General features: G+C 40.5%; 1 protein-coding gene across 1 annotated transcript; it reads left to right on the top strand.

Annotated features, from left to right (window-relative positions):
- Positions 1–7,502: 7,502 nt before the first annotated feature.
- On the top strand, positions 7,503–21,088 carry LOC308689553 (uncharacterized protein). The gene is made up of 3 exons (XM_081363338.1): positions 7,503–7,562; positions 15,567–16,071; positions 19,059–21,088. Exons 2-3 carry the CDS (start codon positions 15,639–15,641, stop codon positions 20,729–20,731), a joined length of 2,106 nt encoding a protein of 701 aa, XP_081219464.1. The 5' UTR covers positions 7,503–7,562; positions 15,567–15,638; the 3' UTR covers positions 20,732–21,088.
- The last annotated feature ends 1,656 nt before the right edge of the window (positions 21,089–22,744 follow it).

Here is a 22,744-nt window from a genome sequence, read left to right as displayed (position 1 = left end):
CTACTGAGCAGACTCAGGTCCAGTGTTCACTACTGAGCAGACTCAGGTCCAGCGTTCACTACTGCGCAGACTCGGGTCCAGTGTTCACTACTGCACAGACTCAGGTCCAGTGTTCACTACTGCGCAGACTCAGGTCCAACGTTCACTACTGAGCAGACTCAGGTCCTGCGTTCACTACAGAGCAGACTCAGGTCCAGTGTTCACTACTGAGCAGACTCAGGTCCAACGTTCACTACTGAGCAGACTCAGGTCCAGCATTCACTACTGAGCAGACTCAGGTCCAGTTTTCACTACTGAGCAGACTCAGGTCCAGCGTTCACTACTGAGCAGACTCGGGTCCAGCGTTCACTTCTGCGCAGACTCAGGTCCAGCGTTCACTTCTGAGCAGACTCAGGTCCAGCGTTCACTTCTGCGCAGACTCAGGTCCAGCGTTCAATACTGCACAGACTCAGGTCCAGCTGCGCAGAGTCAGGTCCAGTGTTCACTACTGAGCAGACTCGGGTCCAGCATTCACTACTGCGCAGACTCGCTCCAGCGTTCACTACTGCGCAGACTCGGGTCCAGTTTTCACTACTGCGCAGACTCAGGTCCAGCGTTCACTACTGAGCAGACTCGGGTCCAGCGTTCACTACTGCGCAGACTCGCTCCAGCGTTCACTACTGCGCAGACTTGGGTCCAGTGTTCACTACTGCACAGACTCAGGTCCAGCGTTCACTACTGCGCAGACTCAGGTCCAGCTGCGCAGACTCAGGTCCAACGTTCACTACTGAGCAGACTCAGGTCCAGCGTTCACTACTGCGCAGACTCGGGTCCAGTTTTCACTACTGCGCAGACTCAGGTCCAGCGTTCACTACTGAGCAGACTCGGGTCCAGCGTTCACTACTGCGCAGACTCGGGTCCAGCGTTCACTACTGCGCAGACTCGGGTCCAGTGTTCACTACTGCACAGACTCAGGTCCAGCGTTCACTACTGCGCAGACTCAGGTCCAGCTGCGCAGACTCAGGTCCAACGTTCACTACTGAGCAGACTCAGGTCCAGCGTTCACTACTAAGCAGACTCAGTCCAGAGTTCACTACTGAGCAGACTCTGTCCAGCATTCACTACTGCGCTGACTCGGGTCCAGTTTTCACTACTGAGCAGACTCAGGTCCAGCGTTCACTACTGCACAGACTCGGGTCCAGCGTTCACTACTGAGCAGATTCAGGTCCAACGTTCACTACTGAGCAGACTCAGGTCCAGCGTTCACTACTGCGCAGACTCGGGTCCAGTTTTCACTACTGCGCAGACTCAGGTCCAGCGTTCACTACTGAGCAGACTCGGGTCCAGCGTTCACTACTGCGCAGACTCGGGTCCAGCGTTCACTACTGCGCAGACTCGGGTCCAGTGTTCACTACTGCACAGACTCAGGTCCAGCGTTCACTACTGCGCAGACTCAGGTCCAGCTGCGCAGACTCAGGTCCAACGTTCACTACTGAGCAGACTCAGGTCCAGCGTTCACTACTAAGCAGACTCAGTCCAGAGTTCACTACTGAGCAGACTCTGTCCAGCATTCACTACTGCGCTGACTCGGGTCCAGTTTTCACTACTGAGCAGACTCAGGTCCAGCGTTCACTACTGCACAGACTCGGGTCCAGCGTTCACTACTGAGCAGATTCAGATCCAGCGTTCACTACTGAGCAGACTCGGGTCAAGTGTTCACTACTGCGCAGACTCGGGTCCAGCTTTCACTACTGCGCAGACTCAGGTCCAGCTTTCACTACTGCGCAGACTCGGGTCCAGCGTTCACCACTGAGCAGACTCGGGTCCAGCATTCAACACTGCGCAGACTCGGGTCCAGTGTTCACTACTGCACAGACTCCGGTCCAGCGTTCACTACTGCGCAGACTCGCTCCAGCGTTCACTACTGCGCAGACTCGGGTCCATTGTTCACTACTGCACAGACTCAGGTCCAGCGTTCACTACTGAGCAGACTCAGGTCCAGCGTTCACTACTGCGCAGACTCGGGTCCAGCGTTCACTACTGCGCAGACTCGGGTCCAGCGTTCACTACTGCGCAGACTCGGGTCCAGTGTTCACTACTGCGCAGACTCAGGTCCAGCGTTCACTACTGAGCAGACTCGGGTCCAGTGTTCACTACTGAGCAGACTCGGGTCCAGCATTCACTACTGCGCAGACTCGCTCCAGCGTTCACTACTGCGCAGACTCGGGTCCAGTTTTCACTACTGCGCTGTATGGACATAGAACTGGTATAGTTTAGTTTAATTATGGTTATAACTTATTTGTCATCTGCTTTTATTCACTAACACAAGCCTGCTGTAGCAAAACCCATCTGAATAATGACCAAAATGTACTGACGAGTTCAGTGAAGTTTATTGTACATCACACAAAAGATGAGCGTTACTTTTACTCCAGAGAATCTCTGTAAGAGCTGAATAAACATAGTATAAGAAGTGAGCATTACAGTCTTATCCATAAACTCTCTCTCTCTCTCTCCCTTTCATTATCAACAACATACACAGCGAAGTACACAAAACACTCGTTACAACTAATAGTAAACAAATATACACACCTTTTCAGTGGGTGCTAAATAAACTGGTAAACCTTATATCCGTAAAATGACTCGAAGAGCTGTCATAAAGAGCGCGCTCGCACTTTCATTTCTTCCGTGTCCAGTCACGTTAGGCCTGTTGCTCCGGAGACCGTAAGCTTGATCACAAACAGTACAGATCCATCCTCGAGTAACAAGGAGAGTAAATGAAGACTGCCATGTTCATTCTTACATCCATCAACAATACACCTCAATCGCTTAAGAGACATTCTTGTCTACAGCTGCTTAAGCGTCGAACAATGGCGGACTCTGTGTCCAGCTCACTCAGGGCGGGTCTGGGCTCAAACTGAAGTGTCACTCAACAGTCGTGGGAGGGGCCTGCTCAATTCTACGTCACATTGCGCCGAATCTGAGAACAGCTCATTCTGAGACAGTGCTTATGTTTTATTTAGATTGTAAAAAAAACCACTGGGTGGATTTGTATCATTCTAGGGTGGTTTTGCTCACACACTGCCAACACACATTTATGTTCAAACACCATGTAAAAGTGAATTTTGCATAATAGGTGCCCTTTAAACCTAAAGAAACTGTAAAAATTTCCATACGTTTCCTATTTCCTCTTCATTAATGGCAGAGCCACAGAAGATCATCCCTTCCCCGAGAAGTGGTTGGGCTACGATGCTCCAGTGAAGTCACATCTCATCACAAACAAACAGGTACAGCATCTTGTTACAATACGTCCTTAAACAGAAAAAAATAGTAACTATTTCAGCATTTTTGGATGACACTTCTATTGGGCATGAATAAAATGTTGTGCTTAGCTGTAATTGTTGCTAACAATGGCAAACAGTGTTACAAAAAAGTGCTGCTAGTACTGTGATGGTATTGAATGAAAATACCACTGTACTGCAACTCGGAACACCATGGTACCATGTACAAAATACTTTTGCTACTTTTTTGTTATACTTTTTGTAAATAAGGGGTAGAGGGCTTATCAGTTTTTACTGAGCACCCGACTTACTCTGGTGTTGTGTTTTGCAGATGATGGGTAAGGTGGACCATGAGACTGCACAGATACTGCCATTCCAAGACAGCAACTTAGTGTCGCCCAGATCCGGCCCACATCTGGGCTGCGTTCAGCCCCGACAAAACGTTGCACAACGTTTTTTAAACATAAACGGTGATGCGTTGAACACACTGTTCTGATGACGCAAGAGTTGCAACTATGGCAGCTGAGAAGGCCATTCTTTGTTTTTTTTTTGTGAAGAATATTCGGAGCCTGATGAAGTCGTTATAAATATGTGTTTAATACTACAAAATATGCCCGATGTTACAGTTACTGCACTTGCCGCCCAGAACAAAAGAGAACATCCCAATCGAGTGAAGGGATTTGTGGAAACTGAAATGGAAGCACACATCTTACCTAATTCAGACTAAAACACATCTATTTAGCCTCACATACTGACTTTATTTGTAGTTCATACTGTTTTAATACTCTGTATTTTCTTTCTCATTTTTAGGAAAAACACTTAAAGGGGTCATATAATGGTACATGCACTTTTACAAGTTGATTGCATTGAAATGTCTGTTGGCAGTGCCTGTACACAACCATCCTATCATGATAAAAATCCATCCAGTGGTTTTGTTTTAATCTCCTTATATGTTTTCCCCTGTCTCAAATCAAGCCGTTCGATATTGTGACGTCACAATATCCAACGCCCCTCCCGTGATTGTTGAGTGACAGCAGTGTTTCAACACAAGACCCGCCCTGAGCGAGCTGTGACAGCTGTCGTCATAGTAGTCCGCCATTGTTGATATGCTGGAGCAGAATGGCGTCTAAGCAATTGTGGTGTTCTGTTCTTAGATGTAATAAGGAACACAGCAGTCATTTGGATGTTCCTAAATCTGAGCCGTTGAAGATGCAGTGGCTGAGTTTTGTTTTTGAAGCGATATGCCCAAAGGATTGACGCAGGGATTCCCTCACGGGGATTCCCCACGATCATCTGTGCTTTCATGTTTGCGTGAATCAGACAGCTTTACAAACGAGAAAAAACGGATCGGTACCAACGTGTTCCTGCTGAACCTCCAAAAGAAGTGAGTGTAATGTTTTATTAACCTTTATATTAGTATTTATATTAATCTTTGCAAAATTTGCGAACCTTGCTGCAGGCTTCACGATGAATGCATCTAAGGTTTACACTCAGGGTACATTACGGCATGTTTTCTATGTACGACGTTCTCAATATAATTCATAATCTCACGTTTATAATGAACAACGCGTGGTTATTGTGTTAGAAACGGTGTACGCACAGAACAGAGGGGCGGGGTGAGCAAAGCTCATTATCATTTAAAGACACATGCACTTAAACGGCGTGCTGAAAACAGAGCTGTTTTTGACCAGGTAAAATGAGTGTTTTCTTACAATACTAATGAGAATTTTTAATTAAAGTATATGACAAACTTTTACTTTAGGCCCTAAAGAATCATATTAGCTTGTACAAAAATAGCATTATATGACCCCTTTAATTACCATTGTTTATTTCTATACCAAATGTCATACACTTGCAATGAAGCTAAAAATATAAACAACTACATCATTATGTTGATATCCTATATTTTTACAATAAAACTTAAAACAAACATGTCTTCTAATATCCTCAGTTGTTGCGTATACCGAGCTGCATCCAACACATTTGTAAATTACTTTCCTTGAACCCATTGTGCGAGTTCACTTTAATACCCCGTGCTTTATATACATGTTGCTGCTGATTGGACTGCAGTTCTGACACACCCACCAAACAAGAGAAGACGTATCTCAAACCCCGTTGCACACCGGTGCACGCCGTTTCCAGGAAACATGACGTTCAACCCGGAAACCGTAGCAAAACGCTGCGCACCATTTTGAACTTGAACGTGCCCCTGGTATGCCATTTACAAGATGTGGCCCGGATCTGGGCCTATGCAATGTTGCTGTCTGGGATTGCAGCTGTCCCTTCAGTACAGTGATGCCTGCACTCAGTGGGAGACAACTCTGCAAAAAGCACACAATCTTGACTCCAGAGGGGATATATTGTATAGTCACCATTATTCAAACAATACTCCCCATATGGACTTATTATTTTCATGACCTCTGCTTATGGGGGCAGATGTAGTGACAAGTTCAAGGACTATCTTCAGCACGTTGATGAAGTGAGACAGAGACAGAGCTTCACAATTCATGATTTGCTGTTTGAGAGGTAAATCTTATCATGCCAGCATTTACCCATAATGGTGGACAGTTTCTGACGGGGATGTTACAGACACGAGGATCGCCAAAGTTTGCGTACATGTGGAAAGAGTTATCAGACGGCTCAAGGTGTTGTCTGTCCTTATTAACATGGCGCACAAAATGACAAAACCTCAAGTGTGTGCAGCGCCTGTGAACATGCAAGCTGACATCCATGAGGATACAGAATAAAAACTGCTATATTGTTCACCTTCAGCTCTGTCTGTTAAACTTGAGCTTACGTATATTAGGTAAATAGTTTATACTTTTAGTTTAAGCATTGTATATATATAATTTAGATAAGCCAGTGAAAAGCCTTTTTACAAGACATTTAGATTGGTGTTGTAATTTGGCTACAATACATTGTGTAGTTGTTTGGAATTATTCAGTGAGGCTTCCTCAATGCACAGACCATGAAATATACTGTTTTACACAAATCCTTTCAAGATCTTATTTCTTTCTCTCTATGAACACACACACACAATCAAAATGTCAAAATGCATTGTATTTAAATTTTTCCCCCACTGATGTATCCGCCGTGGCAGTCAGGTCAGAATCGCCAGAGATTTCTGTTTCGATTGGGTTTAATTAAATTCACAGGGGTGTTATAACTTTTGGTGTAAGGGTGGTCGGAGCAAATCGATCAACCAGTCGTCTTCCCCAGAGCCATGTGACTCCCTCATTCTTGTTTTTCATAAATCTAACGAGAATAACATTGACCTCCAGTTCACATAGTTTCGAAAGGAGTTGGGTCTTGATAAATTTGGCTTTATGCATGAAGAATTCTGCAAGAATTAGTATGTAGTTTATGATTATTATTTGTATTCTCCTTAATATGTGCAAATAATACATAATTTTCCTCTACAAAAACCTCCTCGACAAATATATTTACGATTGGACATGAAAAGAAAAGATTATCTGTTTTTTCAATATCATTAGGCCTAATTACAACTAAACTAGTACCAAAAATATGCTGTCATATTATTGCCAATATAAACTGAACAGGTATGACTTTAATCAGCGAATTATATTCCTTTTTATTATAAACAACATTGCTCATATAGCATTACTGCTGAAATCAATAAGATCAAAGACAGACCACATGTTTCTTATAGAAGACAGATTTATCTGTTATTCATATTATCGTGCTATTATGAGGAGTACAATTACGTTTGCAAATCAGTTTCCAGTAAACGAGAAACTGTTTGTGAATCTGAAAGCCTAAGAGATGTTTAGTAACATTTCAGCACAAATTCCATATCTCCAATTTTATTAGAGATAATGAAATATAAAACAGATTTTATCCACCCATCATATTAAACCCATCAAGAGTGTACTTCTTTACAGTCACAGTCATTTTAATATAATGCACTTTAACGAAACAAAGAAGTAATGTTGATTTTATATAGGCTATTGCCCTTATATTCTCTGGAGAAACTGAGATGGAATAAGATGGATATAATCATCATGATAAGGATTCAGTTTTAGTTAATAAATTAAATAGTAGTATGGTTGGTATAATTACATTTAGATATAAGCCTGCGGCTTTTGAAAAATAAAAAAATCTCATTGGTATTGATAGGGAATCTGCGATTTATCATTTGAATCAATCCTTTATCTTATATTTTTTTTAATGTGTTTTCTTTATGTAAATTTCTATTTCGAGTGAACGGGACTTTTATTTTGGTGTGGGAATATGACGTCATAAGGCTGCGCCGCGCTCCTGCATCTGTGATTCTGTTGAAGAAAGGTTTGTGTTTTTTAATCATTTATAGTGTTTTGATCAACACAACACGTTCAGACAATAATAAAGAGAACTGTGAAATGAATTATTTTTTAAGTTAACATCGTAATGTATGCATCTGATAACAGTAATGAACATATAGTGTTGTGTGAGTAAAGCGCATCCACACGCGAATAAAAACAAAGATGCGTATAATTTCGCTCCCTATAGTGAATCAGCTGTTTGTTGCTCTCTGGGAACTAATAGGCTCGTTTGAGGTTAGCAAAGTCTGTGCAGAACCGATCACCCCGAGATGCGTTCTGGACATGTTCGCTTCACTTCTTTTTAATGTGGTCACTTATTGTGATTATATATCGTGGATAAGTTTATCAATAAATGTTAGAAGAATATGCCTTCTAAAACATTTTTATCTATCTAATCCAACAATCTTTTAAATCCATTCACTGGTCATTTATTTTTTATTATTTAATATATTTTTATATTGTTATTTTTGGTTACATTTATTCATTGTATGTATTACATTTATTAATTGTAGGACACTTTGTTTTCCTGTGTATTCCCTGTATCTCTTTACCTAATTAACTTTCTGTATTTTATGTTATTTAAAGTATTTTGTCAGGACTGTAAATGCCCGATCATGCCAGTAAAGTTGTGGCTATATGACTGTATTTCTATAGAATACACCAATAGCCTAGTGAGGACAAATAAGCGTCTGTTTTCATTTGTAGCCCCTCGTGACAGCACTCTATTGACAGCTTATTTTCTAAAAAACGACATTTACTTGTATCTTTAAAGTCCATTTTTTGGGAGGAAAAAGCTCAGTATAATAGAATAAGCAAAAAAGGAATATAAAATATTCACATATAAAAAATAAATATAACACAAACACATTTCCAAAACTGTAAAAGGTTAGGTTATATAAAAATAAAACATTCATAAATTATTTTATGATAAACATATTACTGTCTTAAGTGAACTCATTTATAGTAAACGCAAATAGCCTAATAATAATAATAATTATCATTATTATTATTATTACATATAGACATATTTAGAAGACGCTTTTATCCAAAAAAGGAACAAAGCAATCCGTCAAATGTCAGTCATAATACAGGTTACACAATAATAATACAGGGCTAAGATTATAACAAATAAACACAAGATTTTGACGCATATCCAAGGGTTTGTGCTGCCTTCTACCACCAAATTGGAAAGCCTGCACCTCGGTGTTCAGCTTGCAGTTAAAATTTTCAGAAAAGTCTATGTGAATGGCCACTTCATCCTCCATTAAACTTTCCTTCAGTGATCTACATGCCTCAACCTGGTGTATCCAGTTAAACTGGTGCCTGGCTAGTTCATGCAATGTGACATTGAACAAGGTTTTAAGATCTTGCATTGAGCACGTCTCTGTCACTTTTACAAAGTGTGTGAATGTTTTTCCATCCACAGACACAGCTTCCTTCTTCCACTGCTCATAGGTCAGGATCACTTCCTCTGCCTCAGGTGTTTCAACTTCATTAGCTATAGCAGCAGTGAGGACATACTCTGTACATACAGTTTTTGTTTTTGAGGTCACACACTATCGCAGACCGGAGCTCGAGCATCTTCTGATTCATTTTTTCTATGAGAAGCCTCATATGTTCATGGTCAAAGCACGCACACGTGTTGCGGTCCCTGGGTTTTGCCACTGTTACCCAAAAAGGGCGGTAACTTGAAAACTGTCTGTAAGACAGAAGCATGTGTCCAATCTCTTGGTATTCAGCATGTAGCTCAACCAGTGGTTTTGTTAGCACACGTCGTTGTCTTTTTTGATTTTTCTTTGTAACTGTATCCTTCTTGCCAGGTAACAGTCTGCTGTTCTCTGTGTTTTTTCAGACACATTTATTATCATGAGCCTATAAATTACGTCTCTGTATGGTTATGGTAATTAGCATGTCAACATGTTCTGGGAGGAGACGCGAGCGCAATCTGTTAACTATTAGTCCAGCTGCGGAGAACACCCGCTCGGATGGCACAGAAGTCGAAGGCACACTCAAGTAGGAGATTGCTAACTTTGCCAGGCGGAGATATTTCTTCTCGTTGGCCTTCCACCATGTCATGGGGTTAGCGTTCATTGGTGGACGTATGTCTTGGCAGTATTGCAAGAGTTCGGTTGTGGCTGTTGCTGTCTGCTCTGTTATCCTCGCCAAACAAGACAGCAATCGCTGTAAGCCTTTCTCCCGATTCCTCTGCGCCTTCCGTGTCTCCAGCGTCATCAATGCTGGGCAGGAGGTCTCTGACTTCGGCCTGCACAGCGCCTTCAGCATCATCTGTTGCAAATCTCAGGTGCTTGTGCCTTGGGTCTAGGAATGATGCAACCTTTTGCGTGTTGCTGACTTCTGCAAGCCCAAGTCTCCTTTCCAGTGAGACACACATTGTGCTTTTGAATCCCTTGACTTTGGCGTTCTCCCCTGGGATTTCTTTGAGATGCTTGGACAGTAAAGTTACGGTCACCGGGTACACCATGGAGATGGACACGTCATATTCCCCACACAACGTTCTCCATTCAAGTTCATCGTTAGCATTAGCCAAAACCATGTTTTTGGCATTGTCATGCACGCAGGCTGTGACCTTTCCAGTTAGCGCCCACTGGTCTCTAGCATTAGAAAGAACAAGTGCCAGATTTTCAGCCGTGTGTCGCTCTGGCATGGCTTTGGTCTGCAGAACGGCACTCTGAATCTCCCAGTTAAGCATGTAATGGCAAGTGATCGTAACATATGATTCAGTGATCAGTCAATGACACTGTACGTGCACTCGCTAAACGGCCGCGCAGATCAGTTGCGCTTTCACCATGCATTTCTTCTACTCTGGTGGTGATTGTCTTTCTTGTTGAATGGTATATGGGTGATTCTCACGAAATCCAGATTTAGAAGGTGTCCAGTATCAGAATTTTTTTAATGCACTTGAAGCCAATTTTCTTTTTGCACATATAAGATTAAGGTCTGAACTTAACCATTATTTTTAGAAGATTTAAAAAAAAATCCTATATAATTATTTACATTTTTTAGATGAAGTCCATAAAAAATTACCATTACCGCAACATGACATTACATTAAATAAATGGTTAAAAATGTGTATTTTTGGCTAGTGTTAAAGTAGACTCTTATTACTCATGCTCAAAGCTATGTAAAACTCTGGAGAAATTTCTTTTTCATATTTATAATTTTTTGTCCTTATTTTCTCTCATTACCGAAACATATGTGATGATTTACAGTTTCTTTTATTTAATTGTTTCACTAAAAGATAACATACACATTTGTTATGTAGCAGACCTTAAATAAGTAGTGTTGTATAATATGTATATACATTTTAAAACAAAATATGATTATCTAATTATTACTTAATTTGTAAAAAAGATACATGTTGCGGTAATGAAAATGCCATTTCGGTAATGAGGATCAATGTTTCGGAAATGAGATTTAGCTCACACATTCACTGTTGACAAAGGGGTTTGATGCCTAACCCTACTTTACATATTTAAAACGCATACAATTTTTAAAAGAATGTTTTTTTCATAAACAGTGTTTCATTTTCTCATTTATCGTAATCATCACAGTACCATGCCTTGTGTTAACAAGTGTTGTGTATACAAGTTACAATCTTGTGAGGTCCTGAGTACTTACGTTTCCGATACCTGGAAAAGGAAAAATGAATGAAAGGTGAAATGCAGTAGGGGGAGAGTGGGGTGAGTTGTGCCAGTTTTTACTCAAAGTGACTTTAAAGTGAGGCCATGGCAGTAATGCCTTCAACTTAAGGATGTACATATATTTCAGGATGTGGTGCATCCCTGAGAATAATAACTTTGGATCTGAAATAAATTGTTTCAGAAATATAGCTCTTGGGGAAAAAGTGGTCTCATGGCACAACTTGCCCCTGGTGCGGGGGAAGTTGTGCCTTTGGGGGAATACATTGGGGGTAAATTGTGCCAGTGATTTCTGAAGTAAAACAGAACATTTTAATGTTATGAACCGTAATGCTATATGAAAGCAAGATAAATTCCATACAAAATTACTCATTTAAGGTTTATTTAGATATTGTCACCCTGGAATACCATAGCATGCGTTTTTCCTACTATGGTCAATTGCATAGGGATTTTGTATTGAACATAACTCTGGATCACAGTGTCATAGAGACAAGGGGGCGGGCTTATTTTACTCAGATGACCAATAAGTCTCTCAGGATCATTGTGAAGCTATCAAGCTACGCCCTAGTAACCATTTAGAGCACCATAGCAACACAATATATGATATTTGTGAATCATTTCAGGCAAAAAGGCTTTAGCAATAGATGCCTGTTGACATAGCGCTGTCTGTCAATTATGTAACATATAAGAATAAAGTGACTAGGCTAATTTCTAAACATCTTATTGTGACATAGGCCACTTAAAAACGGAATAAAACTTCTTTTTAATAACATAGAGCAAACTCAAAACTGAAATCAGTGTTAGCTAAATTAAACAAATAGCAGGCAGGCCTAAGTCAAAAAAATGATGAGGCATGCCCATCTCCTCACTTCTCAAGATTATCCCCTGTGAGTATGTAGGCCTAGGTGGTCTGGATCTGGCACAACTTAACCCAGGCCCTTGGCACAAATAACCCCAGACCCACAAGTTTGAAAAACTAGCATGATCCAGCAGTTAAGAGCTAATATCATGCTAACTGTATAGACTCATTGTGTAGCCTACTAAAGCACTAAGACATGTGTGAAATGTTTTCAAACTTGTCTATATTTGTTCAGACACTACAATCAGAAAACCTTAATCATAGAAATTTTACTTTGAAAGGGAAAAAACTGTTTTTTGCACTAAAATGTGTTTAACTCTCATGCCATGTGTCTCTCTTCTTTGGAGGACGAGTAAAAGTGATTGCTTTTCAAAATTATGTGGTCACATTACCAATTTCTTCTATGGTTTTCCAGAAACAAGGGTGGAACTACTTCCCCCCTGGCACAAATCACCCCACTCTCCCCTAAGCACTGACATAAATACAAACTTTGGACTATAATCAAAATTGCACACAATTGTTCATTTAAGAATGATAGGTGTGTGTGCGTTTGTGTGTGCATGCGTGTGTGAGTGTAAGCGCGTGCACACGCATGGGCATGCATGTCTATGTGTGATGTGTGTGAAAGAGAGTGTGTTTGTACAATATAGTGTATACTGTACAAAATGTCAGCCTTCACGTTTGCATGTCAGTATACTTTCATTGCATAATATATTGTGTTATATTTTAATATTATATTTTACACACATATATATATATATATATATATAAGGCATAGAACCAGTTTATTTGTAGTGCACTGACAATAGTTTTATATAATTAGTTTATTAATTAAATTGACCTTGAGATACCGGTATGTTTGGTAATTGTGCCTGAATGAATTGAAAATTAATTTGCTACATTTAAGATTAATGAACAGTAACTTAAACACTTAGCAGTTTGAATGACTGTATAAACAAAATGGAGTATGTTTTTATGTTTCCACTGTTCGATCGCACCCGCGCCTTACACACACGCGCGCACACACAAATAAAAGTAAACACTTTGCGACTTTTCGATCGCGCCCGCGCCCCCCTCTCTCTCTCTCTTTCTGCAAAAGATGCTTTCCAACAGGTTTTATCATAGTTTTTGTCCAACTCCATATCCTTAGCTTTCATCTTAGTAATTAGCATAGTGATCTGCTCACTGCGCCTAGCATCCAACTTGCGTCTACCCAAGAAACTAGCCATTGACTGCTGGGTGCTGCCTGAGGAGGATGAAGCTGCTCCTGGGTGTTTTGATCTCCGGTGGCTATGCATTGTTGTTGTAGAGTGGTGGTATGCCAGCTTTGCTTAGCATAATTTACACTCAACTTTATCATTGTTATTTTTTTTAAATAGTGAGTCCCACACGGAGCTTCTTGGTTGTTGCATGGTTGGTCGCAGAGTTAACGGTCACGACAATGCTCTTCTTCTGTTGTTTGTTTACACTATGTGCACAATGCAGGTAGCCTAGATCACGCAGTAGGGGGTTTCATTCATGTTAGCGACACCTTGTGTCCCCGACAGGAAAATACCCTGCTGTGCGATCTGTGACATTGGGCATGGCATCAATTATGTAGAACACACTGGAATTGAACGAAAATATAATGATATTCGAAAAAGCTATTTTATGTTCAAATTTCGCACGCAGTTCGACTATTCAACTATTCAAAGATTGCGAATCATCCCTAATATATTATATTATATTATATTATATGTAAAACGCATCGTGCAGCCCAAACCGTAAGTGCTGGAGACTTGAAACTTTGCCAGATGGTAGTACAAAAATAGAGGTGAGGTTGAGAGAGTATGACCCCGATTGGCCCATAGGTGGCGGTATAGCAATCAAAAGTGCAAAACATATAACTCCTAGACCATATGTCATAGACTCAAGTGTCTTATATCATTGGAAAGCTGGACTCATAAAGAACAAAACATATATCTCTGATTTCATTTCCGGTATGCAAATTTTCCCGCCATTTTGAATTTAGTCAAAAAACTAGTCCTAAACTAGTTAGTCCGATTGACTTGAAAATTGGTATGCAGTGTCTTGGTCCAAGGCCCCATGTATGTCTATGAGGACATTGGCGTATCTCGAAAAACATGGCCGGCATTGGCCAATGAATTTGAGCACCTATTAGACAAGGTTAACAGAGGCCGATCGGAACGAAACTCGATGGGCATGTTCAACTCATGACCCTAGAGGTCTGTAAGAATTTTGAAAGAAATCAGCCACTAGTTGGCGCTTACGAGTTTTATGGCTCTGTAATCACGTGGTGTTACACTTATCGCCACAAAATGCATATCATTTTATAGATCTGAAGAACCATTGCTGTCAATCAAACCGTTCATTAAATATTCGCGAACATGTTAAAAACCTACTTTTGTGAATTAGTCCTAGGTTTTTCGCCCGATCGGAACCAGACCAGTCTAGGCAATTCTCTGGACTCTCTAGATCAAGAATTATCAAAAAAAAAGTTGAACTTTTGCATATGGATGGCTGTAATAGGGTCATTTATAAAATGGGCGTGGCAAAATACATTAAAAAGCCTATAAATCCTAAATGAAAATTCAGAACTTCACAAAAATTGGTGAGCATATGTGACATAACTTCATTAACAAGCATGCAAAAATTTTATGGAGACCAGACGATAGGTGGCGCTATAACTGTTAAAAAGCTCTAAAACCATATATTTCCTATGGTAGATTGCCTGTAAATTGTCTTTTCCATCTATTATGTTAGTGGTTACATGCTTGCTAAATAAAACTTAATAACTTTTGATGCTCTTGTGCTTAAAGGCCTTAACTGCTTGAACCCCGATAAATGCTGCTTGCAGCTTTAATTGACTTTATTTCTGTAGGCGCACAGGAAAAGTCAACTTTATGGGAATTTACCATATTAGGCTGTATATTTCATTTTATTTAGATTCAATATGCATAATAATAGTAGCTAATAATAATAATAATAATAATAATAAATGAAGACACGATTGTGAATGGATTTAAAATGCTGTGAGATGGGATAGATAAGTGTTTTCATGTAGGCCTATAATATTTTATGATGTGACATTCTTTTATCATTTATTGATAATACTTCATAAAACTTCATTCTAATGCTGCCATGGTCAACATCGCACGCAATACAAAAGGCTATAATATAGGTTAATTTAATCATTTCTTAATTCCACCCTTATTTTAAAATAAATATTAATATAGGCCTATCCGTTTATGATAATTCCAGGTTGCTATGGTCACACAGGTTGTTTACACATTTAACTCGTGGCCATGAGAAAAATATATCGTTCCCTCAACATTTGAACTTATTTACATCTTGCATAGTATCACATTCCCACGAGTTAATATGCCGTGGACACATTTCACTGGTCAGTGTAGAAATGTCTTAGTCTGAACGTGTTTTTCTTACTGTTAATTATTCTCCTCTTAAACAGGACAGAGTGTCCAAACACACAGAAAAACTCCTGGTGAAGCGACTGAGATCCATGTGACACACTATTATAAAGATGGCGTTTATTAAAGAGGAGAGTGAAGACGTGAAGATTGAAGAAACATTCAGAGTCAAACATGAAGATACTGAGACACAAACAAAGATGGTGTTTATTAAAGAGGAGAGTGAAGACGTGAGGATTGAAGAAACATTCAGAGTCAAACATGAAGATACTGAGACACAAACAAAGATGGCATTTATTAAAGATGAGAGTGAAGGGGTGATGATTGAAGAAACATTCAGTGTCAAACATGAAGAAACTGAGAAACAAACAAAGATGGCGTTTATTAAAGAGGAGAGTGAAGACGTGAGGATTGAAGAAACATTCAGTGTCAAACATGAAGAAACTGAGGAACAAACAAAGATGGCGTTTATTAAAGAGGAGAGTGAAGACGTGAAATTTGAAGAAACATTCAGTGTCAAACCTGAAGAAACTGAGGAACAAACAGGTTGGTTTCATTCTTCAAGTCTTTTTTCAGTCATTCTTTGTCAACACATGTCACAACTTAAATTATAAAAAAACAAAGAAATAGCCAAAACAAAACACCAGCATCCGTATCATGTTACAGCGGTTAACTTCAGTATTCCACGTGTTAGCTAACATTAGTCCAAAAGTGAGCTCAAAGTTATTTATCCAAACAGCAACAAACTTACCTGCTACTTCTGTGGGTGGTATCTTCATCTGTTCGTCTCTGCTTCGACTTAGATTTGAAAAGCTTGGCTGTGTTTGGTCAAATTGAATGTAGCAGTTATGGCATGCTGTTATGCTTTCTGTCAGAAATTTAAAGTACATAAAATACAAATCTTGTCGGCGCTTGGAGACTCTTGACTTTTCTTGGTTCAGACTTTTTCTCAGGACAGGTATCAGGGTAGCAAGCAGGTGAAACATTGCGCATGCAAAAGAGAATGTCTGCGCACATACGGAAAAATGTATTTTAAATGCAAAATTAGTTTTCGTTCGCTCAAAATATTTTCATTTGCGAGACGAACATTTCTCTGCAAAACTCATTTAACACGTGCCAAATGCCATTTTGCGCACTCAAAATATGATCTTGCACATGCAGAATTGTGGCAGAAAAATAAGAACAGGCAGGCAGCAAATGGTCAAGAGAAGGTAATCCAAACAAGGTCAAGAAACGGGTATATCAAACAGACAAACACTCAGAAATGTAGGCTGTGGCAATACAAGACTTTGCACCGAACCTAGTGTTCTCATGGCTTAAATAGTTTGTGAAATGACTGAAAGGTGTGATCGTGATTAGTTAGGGTATGAGGTTTCTGGGAATTGTAGTCTGTGGTTTAATACTCAGGAAAGGGTGACCTCCGTTGGCCAATGGAAAGATTTTCTGGAGTGGCACTTGTGACAGAAACCCCCCGCCCACAACCAATACCCAATTCCCAATGCCCACCCCCAGCCAGAGGATGCCTCCTGACGCGAGGGTGCATTCGACGCCAGGGTCTTCCACGAGGTCGAGGGGCAGGTCTCTGAATGAGTCCTATGGAATTATGTGTTAAGTGTGTGTTTGTGGATGTCCTCTGCATTGACCCAGGACCTCTCTTCCGTGCCATACCCCTCACAGTCAACCAGATATTGCAGTCATCAAACCTGGCGTCTGGAGTCAAGAAGATCTCGCACTTGGTATGGCTCCTCGTCATCCACGATTATGGTTAGTGGGCTCTGGATATCGCCCTCCCCCTCTTCCCTCGGGCCCCGACAGGTTTCAGCAGAGAAACATAAAAAGTGAGAGAAACACATAGGGTTGCACAATTAATCGCATTTCTAATCGTGATTATGTAATGTTATGTAAAAAAAAGTCTACTTACATTATTCAGTGTGCTTAAGAGGTGTGTTTAGAGGATGTTACATTGCGTGAGGCGAATCACGACTACTTCAGAGAACCCAGCACAGTAGAAACTACCAGTGACGTACAGTAAGTGTACGCTGAAATAAAAAGTCTCTCGACTCAGAAAAACAGACTTTCCTGTCCTCTCAGCCGTTATACTTCGCTCGTAGCACGCACTCTTCAATTGCACGCGCAAATGCGGTGACACACGTTGTATATCACTTCACTGAAGACCGTTTTGAGCATATTCAGCCTAGGGAAGGAATTGGCTCCAGTCTGGTTGATTGATTGATTGATTTGAAAGCCTGATTGATTCTGTTGGCTGTACATTCTCAGAAAACTTCTTGGATTAAATATTCAGTTTGGCCATTAGACTGTTTGTGGTACCCTGAACTGGGGCTTACATTTACATTGAGTAAAGAGGCGTGTGGTTTCAATATGAAGAATACCAACTTGCAGGATAATGTCAGTGGTGGTGCTTCAAACATGACTGGTCCCCAGGGGGCGTCCATCGAACGCTGCCACTGTCAAGGGAGATTCACAGGGGATTAGTGGGGTATTAGTGGGGTATCTCGCACTGTCTGGCTAGGCCTTCATCAATAAAACTGCCCGCTACCCCAGAGTCAAGAAGGGCCTTGCTAATGATAGCATTTGTGGAAAAGGTTATCTTTACTGGCACTTCCATACATGAGGTAGAATAACTGGGAAGAATGAATGTACTCACCCTGGGAGTATTCTGCTGTGGTAGTCAAGCCAGGCAGTTCGCTCTCAGATACCCCACCTGGCCACAGTACAGGCACAGATGTTCTCTTACGTGGCGTTCTCGCTCTTCACTGGAACATCCGACCTGCATCGGTTCAGGGTCATCGTTATGGGCAGTTGCTTGACTGAATGGTCAGTCTGGCCTTCTGGAGCAACTCAGATTGTCAATTCAGGTTGCTAGCTTGACGAATTGATTCTATGTTCTCCCCACATTGCGACAGGCTAATTCAGATTGAACCTCATCTTTTAAACCTTTCTGCAAAAGGGGTCATCCACCCACACCATCTGAGCAGTAAGAGTATGAAATGTATACTCTGAAGCAGGGTTTCCCCCCTGTATGAGAGAGAGGAGCTGATCCCGGACACTCTTTCCTCCCCCAGGGTGTTCAAAAACTTCTCATAACCGTTGAATGAATTTTTTCAAGGAGGTGAGACATAAGCCCTGATTAGACCAGACGACAGTTTCCCAGTCCAAAGCTTTTCCAGTTAAAGATATCTATACATATATATACATATCAATGTATATACATATCATGAAAATCTGACTTTTTCCTGTGTTTAAGTGCTATAATCAGGTCCCTGGTGCATCTACCAACCCTGAAAACGTAAAAAGTGACAACCCAGTACTTGGGATGTGTCCTAAATAAAGTTAAGAATTAACAGTATTAATAAGAGGCTCTCACAATACAGATTACAACTTTACTCAGTTGTTTAGTGGGCATAGGATCTAGCATATGTTGTTGGATTTAATGTTTTAGATGTCTAAATGTTTTTATGTCTGTTACTTTGTGCCATTAAACTAGTGTTAACTCGTTTTTGTTTTTACCCTAGACCTGATGGCTCTGAAAGAAGAGAGTCAAGAACTGAAAGAAGAGAGTCAAGAACTGAAAGAGGAGAGTCAAGAACTGAATGAAATTGAAGAGAAATGTCATGATTTCATGACTAGTGACAAATCCTGTAGTAACTCACAGACTCATAAAACAGAAACTAGAAATCTCCAGATAAGAGTTCACTCTGGAGATAAGCCTTTGACCTGCCAACAGTGTGGAAAGAATTTCAATCGAAAAGACAGCCTTAAAATCCACTTGAAAATCCACACTGGAGAGAAGCCTTTCACCTGCAAACTGTGTGGGAAGAGTTTCTCACTAAAAGGAAATCTTAAGACTCACATGATAGTTCACACTAGAGAGAAGCCGTTCACATGCTCTCAGTGTGGAAAGAGTTTTACACAGAAAAAATCCCTTACAGTCCACATGAGAATTCACACTAGAGAGAAGCCTTTTGCCTGCAAACAGTGTGGGAAGAGTTTTTCACTACAAGGAAATCTTAAAACTCACATGAGAATTCACACTGGAGAGAAGCCTTTCATATGCTCTGAGTGTGGAAATAGTTTTAAACATAAAAGAGACCTTAATGCCCACATGAGAAATCACAGTGGGAAGAAGCCTTACACCTGCACTCTGTGTGGGAAGACTTTCTCACTACAAGGGACTCTTAAAACTCACATGCGAATTCACACTGGAGAGAAGCCTTTCATATGCTCTCAGTGTGGACACAGTTTTAAACAGAAAAGAGACCTTAATGCCCACATGAAAGTACACACTGGAGAGAAGCCTTACACCTGCAAACTGTGTGGAAAGAACTTCACACTAAAAGAAAGTTTCAAGACTCACATGACAATTCACACTGGAGAGAAGCCATTTGTTTGTGATCAGTGTGGAAAGAGTTTCAGACGTAAAGCACACCTTAATCATCACATGAAGATTCACTCAGGAGAGAAATGTTTTATATGTCATCAGTGCGAAAGGAGTTTCTCAGACATGAATCACCTTGAGAATCATGTAAAAATTCACATCGGAGAGAAGCCTTATATGTGTCATCAATGTGGACAGAGTTTCACAAACAGAGCAAACCTTGAAGATCACATGAGAATTCACACTGGAGAAAAGCCTTTCACTTGCCCTCAGTGTGGAAAGAGCTTCACGATTAAAGGAGACCTTAATATTCATATGAGAGTTCATACTGGAGAGAAGCCTTACAAGTGTTTTCAGTGTGAAAAGAGTTTCACAGACAGGAATCACCTTAAAAATCATGTAAAGATTCATATCGGAGAGAAGCCTTTCATGTGCCATGACTGTGGAAAGAGTTTCACATACAGAGCACACCTTGAGTATCACTTAAGAGTTCACACTGGAGAAAAGCCTTTCACCTGCCCTCAATGTGGAAGGAGCTTCACAGTTAAAGGAAACCTTAAGCTGCACATGAGAGTTCACACTGGAGAGAAGCCTTACAAGTGTCTTCAGTGTAAAAAGAGTTTCACAATTAAAGGAAACCTTAATATTCACATGAGAGTTCACACTGGAGAGAAGCCTTACAAGTGTCTTCAGTGTGATATGAGTTTCCCATATCACATAAGCCTGAAACATCATTTACAAACTCATTCTGGAAAGAAAATGACGTTTCCTCAGTGTGACGAGGTTGAGAAAAAGGAGGAATTTCAATAATAATCTGCACTTTCACTTTGAAGAAAGACAATTCAATTGTGATCAATGCAATAAAAACATCATACTCACAAATACATATGAAAAGTCATGTAAATGTGAGACCCTGTTTGTGTTCTTTGTTAAAGAGTACGGCAGTAGAAAATTTATTTCTGCACCCCTTTTAACAAGGTGAATTAGAAAACTAATGGTTCTTGAAGATGGTTAAATTGACTCTTTCCATAGCTTCATTCCTCTGTTTCTTTTTTGGTTTCTTTCACTTTGCATTTTACCCATGTGTGTATGAGTGATTAGTGTGTATGTCTTTGTTTAGAATAGTTATGTGTTCATGATTTAGTTAATAAAACTTAAACACAATACATGTGAGTATTTGATTCTGATATACTGCTTGCAAATCAAAGTCACAGCAATTCCTGATCTTGCTACATGCTGTAGTAGTACTGTACACAGTAAGAACGTTGTTTTTCAGTGGCCACGAAAATAACCTTTCTGAGAATTGATAGACAATTAATACTGAAGGTTTGCTGGGCGGAAGGGTTAATTGATTGTAACCTTGTAATAATTGATTGTAATATTAATTCAACATATAACTTGAAAACATTAGGTCATTAACAATTTTAAATAATCTCAACTTTCATTCTTATTTCTCATAAATATTAAGGAAGTAATATTTACTTCCAGTTATAAAGTTTTCAAAAGAGGTGGGTCTGGATACAATTTGCTTTATGTTTAAAGAATTCTGCAAGAATTCATATATAGTTTATTCTCCTTAATATTACCAAATAATACATGTTTATTTTCTTAGCCTCCCTGGTTAGATGTTCTGTAATGTGGAGCGTAGCTAGGCTTCCTCTCATGTTCTGCTGAATGGTGTCTCCACTCATGGAGCTCTGTATAGAGAGTCGTGCTGAAGTTGCCAGGCTCTCTGTGAGCCTCCTTGGCTTTTGTCTTTAGGGTGGAGTGTTCTTAGGCCTTCTCTCGATTTAGAGAGTATTCCTGCTGTGGCCTCCACTCCCCATATCTCCGCTTTGATATCAGTATCAGGTTCTTAGTCTCCCTTTGAGCTGACAGTATTACACATTTTTAGATGCATAAATCTTGATAAGTAGTTCTTAGCACTGAACGTGGCTGGGCTTCCTCTCACTTTTGAGAGTTGTCCTGCTGAGGCCTCTGTTCTCAGAGCTCCATCTGCATGTCAGCTTCAGCAGTGGGAAGACTCGGGCCAGGCCCAGGACCACTCCCCCTCTGCTGCCCCCAGTCTTTAATATCTCCCAGAGCCGCTTTTCACCTCTTTGCGATACGGAACGCAACACTGTGGTAATCGGGTGTCGACCGTAACGTCCACAATACCTCAGCTAAAGGTAAGGTGCACTGTCACTGTGTTCACTGGTGCTTGTGTTCTCGATGTCACAGCGCAAGTACCCGAGACCCTGAATGGTGACGCGAGCATCAGAGCTTTCGTGCTGCATATTGGGGTAAAGGACATCAGGCTGCGGCAGATGGAGATTCTGAAGAGGGACTTCAGGAGCCTGTTCGAGGCGTTACGCAGCACAAGGATCATCGTGTCCAGACTGCTTCCCACATACCGACGAGTACATGAAAAGTTTAGTAGATTATTTGCCCTAAATTAATGGTTAATGTCAAGTCAAGTCAACTTTATTTATATAGCACTTTTCACAATACAGATTGTATCAAAGCAGCTTCACAGTATTAAATAAAATAGTACATCAGTGTTTGTTTCTGGTGTAAAACATCCACGTTTGGTAATGCAGATCAATAGCACTGTTGAATCGATTAATCAATTTAAGTATCCCCAACTGAGCAAGCCAAAGGCAACAGTGGCAAGGAACCGAAAAACTCCATCAGGTGACCTAATGGAGAAAAAAAAACCTTGGGAGAACCCAGGCTCGGTCGGGGGCCAGTTCTCCTCTGGCGTTTATGAAGTAGAGACCGGATTTAACTGTAAGATTAAAATATTATATGAATGCCTGGCTGAAGAGATGCGTCTTTAATCTA

This window comes from Scardinius erythrophthalmus (genome assembly GCF_964197995.2).
Source record: "Scardinius erythrophthalmus genome assembly, chromosome: 4".
NCBI lineage: Eukaryota > Metazoa > Chordata > Actinopteri > Cypriniformes > Leuciscidae > Scardinius > Scardinius erythrophthalmus.
This window is presented reverse-complemented; position numbering and strand designations above follow the sequence as displayed.

Bases quoted from the DNA above. Each gene is read 5' to 3' on its own strand.
- LOC308689553 (XM_081363338.1), top strand. From the start codon at position 15,639: ATGGCGTTTATTAAAGAGGAGAGTGAAGACGTGAAGATTGAAGAAACA. The intron at 16,072-19,058 runs GTTGGTTTCATT...TTTTTACCCTAG, and splicing joins AGAAACTGAGGAACAAACAG to ACCTGATGGCTCTGAAAGAA.